Genomic DNA, 14,344 nt, shown 5'->3' on the forward strand with positions numbered 1-14,344 from the left:
GAAAACACAAAACATGATCCGGACCACGGATCATGACAGGCCTCCGATCGCAATCTGATTTTTTTTATTGTGTTGTTCAATCCCGATCCGATTTATTTTAGATTTTTTTTTGGGCCTCCGATCCCAACCCAATTTTTTTTTATTGTGGCCTCCCTTCCCGATACGCTTTTTTTTTGGCCCCCGATACGATTTTTTTTATTATGGTCTCTGATCCCGATACGATTTTTTTTGGCCTCCGATACCAATCCGATTGTTTTATTACAGCCTCCAATCCCGATCCGCCTTTTTTTTTTGGCCTCTGATCCCGTTCCGTCTTTTATTTATTTTTTTTGGCCTCTAATCCCGATCATCCATCCATCCTTCCATTTTCTACCGCTTATTCCCTTTGGGGTCGCGGGGGGCGCTGGAGCCTATCTCAGATCAGATTCTTTTATTATGGTCTCCGATCCCGATCTGCCTTTTTTTTGGCCTCTGATCCCTATCCGCGTTTTTTGTTTTTTGGGGTTTTAATCCCGATCTGATTTTTTTTATTAGGGTCTCTGATCCCGATCCAAATGTTTTTTTTCTTTTGGCCACTTATCCCAATTCGATTTCGTTATTTATCCTCTGATCCCATCTTGATATGATAAAAACATTTTTGGTCTCCGATCCCGATCTGCCTTTTTTTTGGCCTCTGATCCCTATCCGCCTTTTTTGTTTTTTGGGGCTTTGATCCCGATTTGATTTTTTTTATTCGGGTCTCTGATCCCGATCCAAATGTTTTTTTTCTTTTGGCCACTTATCCCAATTCGATTTCGTTATTCATCCTCTGATCCCATCTTGATATGATAAAAACATTTTTGGCCTGCGATCCCAATCCGATTTTTTTTATTATGGCCTTCGATCTTGATCCGCCTTTTTTTTTTTCTTGGGCTTTCGATCATGGTCATATTTTTTTAAATTATGGTCTCAGATTCCGATCCATTTTTTGGCCTCTGATCCCAATCCGATTTTTTTTATTCAGCCTCTGATCCCGTCCTATTCCGATTTTTTTTGTTGGCCTCCGATCCCAATCAGATTTTTTTAATTCAGCCTCTGATCCCGTCCTATTCCGATTTTTTTTGTTGGCCTCCGATCCCAATCCGATTTTTTTTATTCAGCCTCTAATCCCGTCCTATTCCGATTTTTTTTTGTTGGCCTCTGATCCCAATCCGATTTTTTTTATTCAGCCTCTGATCCCGTCCTATTCCGATTTTTTTTTCGTTGGCCTCCGATCCCAATCCGATTTTTTTTATTCAGCCTCTGATCCCGTCCTATTCCGATTTTTTTTTTGTTGGCCTCCGATCCCAATCCGATTTTTTTTATTCAGCCTCTGATCCCATCCTATTCCGATTTTTTTTTTTTTGGCCTCCGATCCCAATCAGATTTTTTTTATTCAGCCTCTGATCCCGTCCTATTCCGATTTTTTGTTTTTAGCCTCCGATCCCAATCAGATTTTTTTTATTATGGCCTCCGACCCCGATCCGATTTTTTTTTTTTTTGGCCTCCGATTCCGATTAAATTTTATTTATTTTTTTACCTCTGCTCCAAAACATTGACGATAGATTATAGGACTGAAAATGTAAATAGCAAGTAACCAAAGTTAGCACAATAACACATTTTTATAAAGCTTATCTTTATAAATTTAGAATTTGCTAGTATTGTTGTAAATCAGATGATGTATGCGTGGTATTGAATGCTGTAATCATTTTTTTTTTTAACAAAATAAAGTGTCTAGTGCACAATGACTAAACAAAAACTACTCTTGGTTTCTATTTCAATCATTTGGGTTTTGCCCTGACAAATGTCCTGTATCCAGAGAGAGTTTGTAAACAATAACAAAAATGACAACAACAATTATTTTGAAAAGCTAAAAACAAGAAAATAAAAATATGAATCTAATCAATTTAATACCATTGATACTATACTAGGTATCGAAAGTATTGCCATCTGGATCGATCGGTTAGCTTCCTGTGGCGTCCTGCTCAGTGTGTGTGTGTAACATGCTTATCATTTCCTTTCTTCTAGTGATAATGTTACATGGAAGAAATTTAGTTTATTTTTCCGCCACAGTGCTGAGGATTTACTATCTTAGAAGCGGCTTCACATTGTGGATAGACGACGCATTCGTTGCGGCTTGTAGTCAAATTGGAGCCGGTGTTCTGGCAAGACATGCACCCTCCTGGAATTCATGCAACTCCTGGAAATGTACCGTATTTTTCGGACTATAAGTCGCAGTTTTTTTCATAGTTTGGCCGGGCTCCAGTGCGACTTATATATGTTTTTTTCCTTCTTTATTATGCATTTTCGGCAGGTGCGACTTATACTCCGGTGCGACTTATACTCCGAAAAATACGGTAATTGTGGAAAAGTAGTACTTCAGGTGAGTGCAACCTTAAGCATGTAAACACTGGCACGAAACCGCGGTAAAGATTGGCTGGGCTCGGCAGCTCATCAGCCGATTAGTTCAATATTGGACCATGATCAGGATCGGGGCATCTCTAGAAGTCGACCCTAAGTTTGGAAACAATAACCTGGAGGACCACAATCCCAACGTACAACAATTAACCGTGAAAGTATGGCAAAGTTCTGCTTACCTTCTCTCTTCCGTTCTTTCTCTTGGAGGGTTTTCGCGTGACGGAGACCAGCTTGTGACTGTGCGGAACCTTGTGGTCCTTGTCTGTGTGGTTATCTCCGGACGGTGTGGTTTTGGCTGGGTAGCGCTCCCTCTCCCTTGGGTTGTAGTAATAGGAATCGGCAGTGGTTCTCGGTGGTGGGGGTTCCACCATAACCGGGGTGTGGGGTCTGGTCGGTGTCAGGGTGGTTGTGGTGGTGGCGGTTCGTTTGGTGGTGGTTCTTCTCGTGGTCGTCGTGGTCTTGGTCGTTGTGGTAGTAGTTGTTGGTCGAGTTGTGGTTGTTGTTGGTGGAGTTACTGTTGCCACAGATACGGTTGTTGTTGTTGTGGGCTTTCTGAGGAATTTCTTTGCTGGTTTTCTTTCAACCGGTGTATCCACTGCCCAGACACACACATTATTGAATCACCTAAAAATCAGGTTTTAGTTCATGATTTGAAAAGTGTTATACGGTTGATATTTACCAGGTAGGGTGCCCTCTTCCACTTGACCTTCCACGCCCGCTCCTTTACACTTCTGGACAAAGCCTTTCTGGCGAAGCTTCTCCAGCCTCCTCATGGGCACCTGGTCGATCACCTCGTACATGGCCTCCAGCCTGACGGGGTAGGGGTACCGCTCCTGCACTTGCAGGGTCTTCTTCAGCAGTACCATGCCAAATTTACCTGCAGGGTTAAAGATACAACACTGTGGTCAAACTTGAGTCCATCCCACACTGCAAAAACTGAAATCTAAGTAAGATTAAATATCTCAAATAAGGGTGATATTTGCTTATTTTCTGTCTGATAAGATAATTCTTCTCACTAAGCAGATTTTATTTTAGAGTGTTTTACTTGTTTTAAGGGTTTTGGTCCTAAATGATCTCAGTAAGATATTACAGCTTGTTGCTGAGATTTGATGACCTATATTGAGTAAAACATGCTTGAAACTATTTTTGTCCAAATGTCCAAAACACACCCAGCAAAGGTGCACAGGAAGGCGGGGAAGAAGAGGGGAAAAGGCGGCCAAAATGGTCAAAAGCCCCAATTTTGTCCAAAATACCTCCCCGGGTTCCAGTCCCACGAGTGCCGCCGCCAGCCGCACAAGTCCCGGGATGCAAAACATGTCCAAAACGCACCCAGCAATGGTGCACAGGAAGGCGGGTAAGAAGAGGGGAAAAGGCGGCCAAAATGGTCAAAAGTCCCAATTGTGTCCAAAATACCTCCCCGGGTTCCAGTTCCACGTGTCCCGCCACCAGCCGCACAAGTCCCGGGATACAAAACATGTCCAAAACGCACCCAGCAAAGTCCCACGGGAAGTGGCAGAGAAAAGTGAGAAAAGTCGGCAAAAGTCCCCCAAAAATGTTCACAATACCTACCCAGGTTCCAGTCCCACAAGTCCCGCCGCCGGCCGCGCAAGTCCCGGGATGCCCAAAATGTCCATAACACACCCAGTCGAGTCCCACGGGGGGGAATAAAAGTTGGAAAAGTCGGCAAAAGTCCCAAAAATGTTCTAATTACCTACCCAGGTTCCAGTCCCACATGGATCGAACCCGGGTGAGATTTTTTAACATTTTACCGACTTTTCTCACTTTTGTCTCTGCTTTCCCGTGGGACTTTGCTGAGCGCGTTTTGGACATTTTGGGCATCCCGGCCGGTGGCGGGACTTGTGGGACTCGAACCTGGGTAGGTATTTTTAACATTTTTGGGACTTTTGCAGACTTTTCCAACTTCTATCCCCCCTCCCCGTGGGACTCGGTTGGGTGTCTTATGGACATTTTGGGCATCCCGGGACTTGCGCGGCCGGCGGCGGGACTTGTGGGACTGGAACCTGGGTAGGTATTGTGAACATTTTTGGGGACTTTTGCCGACTTTTCTCACTTTTCTCCGCCACTTCCCGTGGGACTTTGCTGGGTGCGTTTTGGACATTTTTTGCATCCCGGGACTTGTGCGGCCGGCGGCGGGACTCGTGGGACTGGAACCCGGGGAGGTATTTTGGACACAATTGGGACTTTTGACCATTTTGGCCGCCTTTTCCCCTCTTCTTCCCCGCCTTCCTGTGCACCATTGCTGGGTGTGTTTTGGACATTTGGACAAAAATAGTTTCAAGCATGTTTTACTCAATATAGGACATTTTGGGCAACCCGAAACTTGCGCGGCCATACATAAGATTTTATGTTAGAGTGTTTTACTTGTTTTAAGTGTTTTGGTCCTAAATGATCTCAGTAAGATATTACAGCTTGTTGCTGAGATTTGATGACCTATATTGAGTAAAACATGCTTGAAACTAGAATATCAACTGTTGCAGAGCTGTGTCATCAACACTCATAAGTATAAAACTACTTTTTTAAAGTAACAATTACTTATTTCAAGCATGAAAAAAAATCATGACTTTGACACAATTGTGTCTCATAATTAAAACAGATGACAGCCAAATGGACTTTGCTGTTTTATTGTCAATGCAACAATAGAAATACGTACTCATATAGTAGTACAGTTGTTATTAGTGAGAATATACTTATTTTAAGGTATTTTTGGGTTCATTGAGGTTAGCTAATTTTACTCGTTTTGGAAAGTCTTGACAAGCCTGTTCTATTGGCAGATAATTTTGCTTACGGTAGTTCAAATAAAATACCCCTCATTTTTGTATATTTTTTCTCTTGTTTTTGAACACTTGATCAAATACACACTTGTCAATAAGGACTGCTTGCATTCACCCTGACACCGATGGAAAATGTAGTCTTGAATTAACCTAACGTACATTTTGTGAATAAATTGCAAAAGATTCACCAACACAGATGTCCAGAATACTGTGGAATTTTGCGATGAAAACAGACGACTTAATAACTGGCCACCATGATGTCCCAAAATGTCCTCTACAATCCGTGACGTCACGCGCTGACGTCATCATACCGAGACGTTTTCAGCAGGATATTTCGCGCAAAATTTAAAATTGCACTTTAGTAAGCTAAAGTATTGGCATGTGTTGCAATGTTAAGATTTCATCATTGATGTATAAACTATTAGACTGCGTGGTCGGTAGTAGTGGGTTTCAGTAGGCCTTTAATTTACCATTAAGGAACCTAAGGTACGTTTTTTTTCGTAAACATTGATGGCAACTGAGTCTTAAATAAAAATTACGCATTTTCTAACAAAACTAACAAACGAGTTTTTGTCAAGGCCTGAGAAAATGTCTTGAGAGAACATAACATACGTGTTTTCAGAAACATAAAAAACTAATACATCATTAAGGGACCTAAGGTTCTCGTAAACCTTGATGGCAACTGAGTCTTAGAGGAACCTAATAACGCATTTTCTAAAAAACTGAAAACAAATACGATTTTAGTAAAACTAACAAACACGTTTTTGTCAAAGCCTAAGAAAATGTCTTGATAAGATACTAACTCATGTGTTTTCGGAACCATGAAGAACTTAATTTACCATTAAGGTACGTTTTCTCGTAAACCTTGATGACGACTGAGTCTTAGAAGAACCTAATAACACATTTTCTAAAAAACTAAAAACAAATACGATTTTAGTAAAACTAACAAACGCGATTTTTAAAGACCTGAGAAAATGTCTTGAGATAACATACATATGTGTTTTCGGAAACATAAAAAACTAATACATCATTTAGGGACCTAAGGTACGTTTTCTCGTAAACCTTGATGGCTACTGAGTCTTAGAGGAACCTAATAACGCATTTTCTAAAAAACTAAAAACAAATACGATTTTAGTAAAACTAACAAACGCGTTTTTGTCAAGGCCTGAGAAAATGTATAGAAAGAACATAACATACATATGTGTTTTTGGAAACATAAAAAACTAATACATCATTAAGGGACCTCAGGTACGTTTTCTCGTAAACATTGATGGCTACTGATTCTTAGATGAAAATTACGCATTTTCTTAAAAACAAAAAATAATTAGGATTTTAGTAAAACTATCAAACGCGTTTTTTGAAAGGCCTGAGAAAATGTCTTGATAAGATACTAACGTATGTGTTTTCGGAACAATAAAGAACTCAATTTATCATTAAGGTACGTTTTCTCGTAAACATTGTTGGCAACTGAGTCTTAGATAAAAATCACGCATTTTCTTAAAAACAAATACGATTTCAGTAAAACTATCGAACGCATTTTTGTAAAGGCCTGAGAAAATGTCTTGATAAGATACTAACTCGTGTTTTCGGAACCATAAAGAACTCAATTTATCATTAAGGTACGTTTTCTCGTAAACCTTGATGGCGACTGAGTCTTAGAGGAACCTAATCACGCAATTTCTAAAAAACTAAAGACAAATACGATTTTAGTAAAACTAACAAACGCGTTTTTGTCAAGGCCTGAGAAAATGTCTGGAGATAACATAACGTACATATGTGTTTTCGGAAACACAAAAAACTAATAAATCATTAAGGGACCTCAGGTACGTTTTCTCGTAAACATTGATGGCGACTGATTCTTAGATGAAAATGACGCATTTTCTTAAAAACAAAAAACAATTAGGATTTTAGTAAAACTATCAATCGCGTTTTTTGAAAGGCCTGAGAAAATGTCTTGATAAGATACTAACTTATGTGTTTTTGGAAACATAAAGAACTCAATTTATCATTAAGGTACGTTTTCTCGTAAACCTTGATGGCGACTGAGTCTTAGAGGAACCTAATAACGCAATTTCTAAAAAAATAAAGACAAATACGATTTTAGTAAAACTAACAAACGCGTTTTTGTCAAGGCCTGAGAAAATGTCTGGAGATAACATACATATGTGTTTTCGGAAACATAAAAAACTAATACATCATTTAGGGACCTCAGGTACGTTTTCTCGTAATCATTGATGGCCACTGAGTCTTAGATAAAAATTACGCATTTTCTTAAAAACAAATACGATTTTAGTAAAACTATCGAACGTGTTTTTTGAAAGGCCTGAGAAAATGTCTTGATAAGATACTAATTTATGTGTTTTCGGAACCATAAAGAACTTAATTTATCATTAAGGTACATTTTCTCGTAAACCTTGATCGCGACTGAGTCTTAGAGGAACCGAATAACGCATTTTCTAAAAAACTGAAAACAAATACGATTTTAGTAAAATTAACAAACACGTTTTTGTAAAGGCCTGAGAAAATGTCTGGAGATAACATACATATGTGTTTTCGGAAACATAAAAAAGTAATACATCATTTAGGGACCTTAGGTACGTTTTCTCGTAAACATTGTCTTAGATAAAAATGACACATTTTTTAAAAAACAAATATAATTTTAGTAAAACTAACAAACGCGTTTTTGTCAAGGCCTGAGAAAATGTCTTTAGAGAACATAACAAATGTGTTTTCGGAAACATAAAAAACTAATACATCATTAAGGGACCTATAGGTACGTTTTCTCGTAAACTTTGATGGCAACTGAGTCTTGGAGGAACCTAATAACGCATTTTCTTAAAAAACTAAAAACAAATACGATTTTAGTTAAACTAACAAACGCGTTTTTGTAACGGCCTGAAAAAATGTATAGAGAGATACTAACTTATGTGTTTTTGGAACCATAAATAATTTAATTTATCATTAAGGTACGTTTTCTCGTAAACATTGATGGCAACTGAGTCTTAGAGGAACCTAATAACGCATTTTCTAAAAAACTAAAGACAAATACGATTTTAGTAAAACTAACAAACGCGTTTTTGTCAAGGCCTGAGAAAATGTCTGGAGATAACATAACGTACATATGTGTTTTCGGAAACACAAAAAACTAATAAATCATTAAGGGACCTCAGGTACGTTTTCTCGTAAACATTGATGGCGACTGATTCTTAGATGAAAATGACGCATTTTCTTAAAAACAAAAAACAATTAGGATTTTAGTAAAACTATCAATCGCGTTTTTTGAAAGGCCTGAGAAAATGTCTTGATAAGATACTAACTTATGTGTTTTCGGAACCATAAAGAACTTAATTTATCATTAAGGTACATTTTCTCGTAAACCTTGATGGCAACTGAGTCTTAGAGGAACCTAATAGCTAATTTTCTAAAAAACTAAAAACAAATACGATTTTAGTAAAACTAACAAACGTGTTTTTGTCAAGGCCTGAGAAAATGTCTGGAGAGAACATACATATGTGTTTTCGGAAACATAAAAAACTAATACATCATTTAGGGACCTCAGGTACGTTTTCTCGTAATCATTGATGGCGACTGAGTCTTAGATAAAAATCACGCATTTTCTTAAAAACAAATACGATTTTAGTAAAACTATCGAACGCGTTTTTTGAAAGGCCTGAGAAAATGTCTTGATAAGATACTAACTTATGTGTTTTCGGAACCATAAAGAACTTAATTTATCATTAAGGTACATTTTCTCGTACACCTTGATGGTGACTGAGTCTTAGAGGAACCTAATAACGCAATTTCTAAAAAAATAAAGACAAATACGATTTTAGTAAAACTAACAAACACGTTTTTGTCAAGGCCTGAGAAAATGTCTTGACTAACTTATGTGTTTTCGTAACCATGAAGAACTTAATTTATCATTAAGGTACGTTTTCTCGTAAACCTTGATGGCGACTGAGTCTTAGAGGAACCTAATAACGCATTTTCTAAAAAACTGAAAACAAATACGATTTTAGTAGAACTAACAAACGCGTTTTTGTAAAGGCCTGAGAAAATGTCTTGATAAGATACTAACTTATGTGTTTTCGGAACCATAAAGAACTTAATTTACCATTAAGGTACGTTTTCTCGTAAACCTTGAAGGCGACTGAGTCTTAGAGGAACCTAATAACGCATTTTCTAAAAATCTAGAAACAAATACGATTTTAGTAAAACTATCGAACGCGTTTTTGTAAAGGCCTCAGAAAATGTCTTGACTAACTTATGTGTTTTCGTAACCATGAAGAACTTAATTTATCATTAAGGTACGTTTTCTCGTAAACCTTGATGGCGACTGAGTCTTAGAGGAACCTAATAACGCATTTTCTAAAAAACTGAAAACAAATACGATTTTAGTAGAACTAACAAACGCGTTTTTGTAAAGGCCTGAGAAAATGTCTCGATAAGATACTAACTCATGTGTTTTCGGAACCATAGAGAACTTAATTTACCATTAAGGTACGTTTTCTCGTAAACCTTGATGGCGACTGAGTCTTAGAGGAACCTAATAACGCATTTTCTAAAAATCTAAAAACAAATACGATTTTAGTAAAACTTATCGAACGCGTTTTTGTAAAGGCCTGAGAAAAGGTCTTGACTAACTTATGTGTTTTCGTAACCATGAAGAACTTAATTCCTCATTAAGGTACGTTTTCTCGTAAACCTTGATGGCGACTGAGACTTAGAGGAACCTAATAACGCATTTTCTAAAAAACTGAAAACAAATACGATTTTAGTAAAACTAACAAACGCGTTTTTTGAAAGGCCTGAGAAAATGTCTTGATAAGATACTAACTTATGTGTTTTCGTAACCATGAAGAACTTAATTTATCATTAAGGTACGTTTTCTCGTAAACCTTGATGGCGACTGAGTCTTAGAGGAACCTAATAACGCATTTTCTTGAAAAACTAAAAACAAATACGATTTTAGTTAAACTAACAAACGCGTTTTTGTAAAGGCCTGAAAAAATGTATGGAGAGATACTAGCTTATGTGTTTTTGGAACCATAAATAATTTAATTTATCATTAAGGTACGTTTTCTCGTAAACATTGATGGCTACTGAGTCTTAGAGGAACCTAATAACGCATTTTCTAAAAAAAACTAAAAACAAAGAAGATTTTAGTAAAACAAACAAACATGTTTTTGTGAAGGCCTGAGAAAATGTCTGTAGATAACGTACATATGTGTTTTCGGAAACATAAAAAGGTAATAAATCATTAAGGGACCTCAGGTACGTTTTCTCGTAAACATTGATGGCGACTGAGTCTTAGATAAAAATGACGCATTTTCTTAAAAACAAATACGATTTTAGTGAAAATATTAAACGCGTTTTTGAAATGCCTGAGAAAATATATTGAGAGGTACTAACTCACGTGTTTTCGGAACCATAAAGAACTTAATTTACCATTAAGGAACTAAGGTACGTTTTCTCGTAAACCTTGATGGTGACTGAGTCTTAGATAAAAAATTATGCATTTTCTTAAAAACAAATACGATTTTAGTAAAACTATCGAACGCGTTTTTTGAAAGGCCTGAGAAAATGTCTTGATAAGATACTAACGTATGTGTTTTCGGAACAATAAAGAACTTAATTTATCATTAAGGTACGTTTTCTCGTAAACCTTGATGGCGACTGAGTCTTAGAGGAACCTAATAACGCATTTTCTAAAAATCTAGAAACAAATACGATTTTAGTAGAACTATCGAACGCGTTTTTGTAAAGGCCTGAGAAAATGTCTTGACTAACTTATGTGTTTTCGTAACCATGAAGAACTTAATTTATCATTAAGGTACGTTTTCTCGTAAACCTTGATGGCGACTGAGTCTTAGAGGAACCTAATAACGCATTTTCTAAAAAACTGAAAACAAATACGATTTTAGTAGAACTAACAAACGCGTTTTTGTAAAGGCCTGAGAAAATGTCTCGATAAGATACTAACTCATGTGTTTTCGGAACCATAAAGAACTTAATTTACCATTAAGGTACGTTTTCTCGTAAACCTTGATGGCAACTGGGTCTTAGAGGAACCTAATAACGCATTTTCTAAAAAACTAAAAACAAATACGATTTTAGTCAAACTAACAAACACGTTTTTGTAAAGGCCTGAGAAAATGTATTAAGATAACATAACGTACATATGTGTTTTCGGAAACATAAAAAACAAATATATAATTTAGGGACCTTAGGTACGTTTTCTCGTAAACATTGATGGCGACTGAGACTTAGATAAAAATGACGCATTTTCTTAAAAACAAATACGATTTTAGTAAAACTAACAAACGCGTTTTTGTCAAGGCCTGAGAAAATGTCTTGAGAGAACATAACGTACAAGTGTTTTTTCGGAAGTATAAGAGACATTTTTTTTCTCGTAAACTTTGGCGGCAACTCTGAACCTTATTACGTATTTCCGTAAAAACTGAGAACGAGCTGGTCTTTGGTAAAGAGAAAATGATCACCTTCCGAAAAAAAGAACTAATGTACGCATTTTAGTAAACGCAAAACGCGTAGTCTTGATTGAACCTTGGACGTTACCTTTCTCCAGCTTGAGGAAGCTCATGAGTCTGGGGATGATTGCGGTGTCCAGCGGCTCTTCCATCACTTTGCCCTCGTTGGTGATCCTTCGCACCTTCCCGCCCATCTCGCCCTCCTGGTGGAACATCACGATCTGCTGGACGTGTCTCTCCGCCAACTCGCAGTAGACGTCGGGTTTCAGGAGCGACATCATCAAGCGGTAGTAGCCTTCCGAGTCGTGCGGCGCCGTGATCACCAGGACTCGGTTCTTCCCGGCGAAACTGGCCAGCAGGTTGGGCGAACGGGCGCCGGCGGGCATCCTCGCCACCCGGGACCTCGCCAGGTGGGCGCCCTGGTCCTGCAGCATCCCCGCCCCGGCTCCTCTCCTCCCCGCCCTGCGTGTGCCCTCGTCCGCCTGCACGTCACGGCCCTCTATGGAGCTGTGCACGGAGATGGCGGACGCAAACCCGGGGCGCGCACGCTCGAGCGGGCGCCCCCTGGCGGGTCTCGGTCGCCGGTGCAGCTGCGCCCGAATGCGACGGGTGTGAGTGTCGGCCTCGCCTGTCCACGTCAGGAGGAACATTAGCGCCAAGGTGAGCGCGGAAACTTGACACATTATGCACCAATTACAGCATTTGAAGGCAAAAATAAATAAAACAATAAATAAATTAACTCCAGACGAAGATGCACATCTGATAGTAAGTGTGACTCACAGCATGAAAAGGAGAAAAAAAGTGATTTAAAAAAGTTAATCGTGCGTAAAAAGTGGTGACTACACGCAAAAACGCATCTCAAGTTAATAAAATCCCGAGGCGTTTAGTGATATTCTTCATTGTTGACACTAATTCAAACTTAAAAAAAAAAAAAAAACACGTCCACGTCGCATCTCGCGGGGGAATCGAAACTCCACTTCTTTTGTTTTAATTCCAACTTTGTGTGAATATCCTCCAGTGGATTCTGTGCTCCTCGCCGCGTTTGCAACCTTCCCGTCGGAGTCCTGCTTGACAACAAAAGTCCTCATCCACCTCCGGAGCTCCACTTTCCTGACGCCTTTGAACTCAACACCACGCCTCTTCGTAGAAGCAGTAAGTAAAAAAAAAAAAAAAAAAAATGTGAGATGAAAAATGAAAGTATCCCCTCCTGTTGGCCACAATGATCACTCAGTGTCAAGTTCCTCCTTTTAAGCCAGCGGATGAAGAACGCCCCTTTTTTTCTAAAGTACTTTGGATATTTTCTAACAAATATAAGGGCCACACCAAAAAGAACAACTATATATACTACAGAATAACATTGTTTTTTTTTAACTTATCAAAAGTTTTATTTGTGTCGACCTCTCAAAAAAACCCAAATTTTACAAGAATAAAGTATCATTTTTATTTAATTTTTTATAATTATTATTTTTTAAACCGAAAACAAACTTAAAAGTTGTACTATATATATTTTTTTTAGGATTTTTGTGTCGACCTCTCAAAAAACCCCACATTTTACAAGAATAAAGTATCATTTTTATTTTATTTTTTTATAATTATTTTTTTTAAACCGAAAACAAACTTAAAAGTTGTACTATATATTTTTGGGGGGATTTTTGTGTCGACCTCTCAAAAAAACCCACATTTTACAAAGATAAAGTATCATTTTTATTTTATTTTTTTAGAATTATTATTTTTTTAAACCGAAAACAAACTTAAAAGTTGTACTATATTTTTTCTTAGGATTTTTTTGGAATATAACTAGAAAATAAAGTGAGTAAATTAAATTTCACTTAATTTTTTCCTATTAAAATGTTTTGTCTGGAGAATATGCTTTTTCTTGTAGTGTTGTGTTTTGCTGGAAACATTTACATTCTTAATTTTAAATATATAATACAATATTTTCCTAGATGAAAATAAATAAAACATCAAAAACAGTATTTTTTTAATGTAAAAAAAATACAGCTTTTATGGTGTAATATAAGGTTTTTGCAAGATAAAAATATTTTTTCCCCCTCAAAAAAATGTATGCCTTTTCAATATTGCATTATCTTTTTTTTCTAGAAAATATTCATGTTTTTAAATAAAAAGCATAAAACTATGTAATTTTTTTCCCTGGCAAAAAAACTATTTTCTCAGAACAAAATAGTTTTTGTCTCAATTGATATTTTTTTCGCTAATGTATTCTTGTTCTTTCTTCTTATTTTTGATAAGCACCCCCCAAAAATACATTTCTCCAATACACATTTTTTTCCAGAAAATATCACACTTTTTCTTTGAAATATAACAGACATTTCTAGAAAAGTATGCTTTCTCAAAAATTTTTTAACCTCGTTTAAAAAAGAAATATTGCTTTCGTCTTGAAAATAAACACACTTATTTGTGCTAATTTTTTTTTTAATGGTATGAATGACACGTTTTTTCTTTTTTCCTAGAATATGTACAAGCTTGTTTTCCTGAAATGGTTTTTATTTTTTTGAGGGGATTTTTTAAAATGGGAAATATAACAGAAATTTCTGGAAAATGTGAATATTTTTTTCTTAAACTTTTAACCTCGTTTAAAAAAATACCATTTTTATCTCCAATATACAC

The 14,344-nt window shown here is 37.1% G+C and overlaps 1 protein-coding gene across 1 annotated transcript in view; it reads right to left on the reverse strand.

Moving 5' to 3' along the window:
- The window catches only part of ccdc80 (coiled-coil domain containing 80), a 32,865-nt gene extending 19,971 nt beyond the window's left edge, over window positions 1-12,894 (reverse strand). The window contains exons 1-3 of the mRNA XM_061970809.2: window positions 11,805-12,894; window positions 3,116-3,313; window positions 2,616-3,031 (exon numbers count right to left, since the gene is read on the reverse strand). Of these exons, the coding sequence (XP_061826793.2) occupies window positions 2,616-3,031; window positions 3,116-3,313; window positions 11,805-12,399 (1,209 nt within the window). The 5' untranslated portion in view covers window positions 12,400-12,894. The remainder of the gene's footprint in view (window positions 1-2,615; window positions 3,032-3,115; window positions 3,314-11,804) is intronic.
- Between the last annotated feature and the right edge of the window lie 1,450 nt (window positions 12,895-14,344).

This window comes from Nerophis lumbriciformis, linkage group LG13, assembly GCF_033978685.3.
Source record: "Nerophis lumbriciformis linkage group LG13, RoL_Nlum_v2.1, whole genome shotgun sequence".
NCBI lineage: Eukaryota > Metazoa > Chordata > Actinopteri > Syngnathiformes > Syngnathidae > Nerophis > Nerophis lumbriciformis.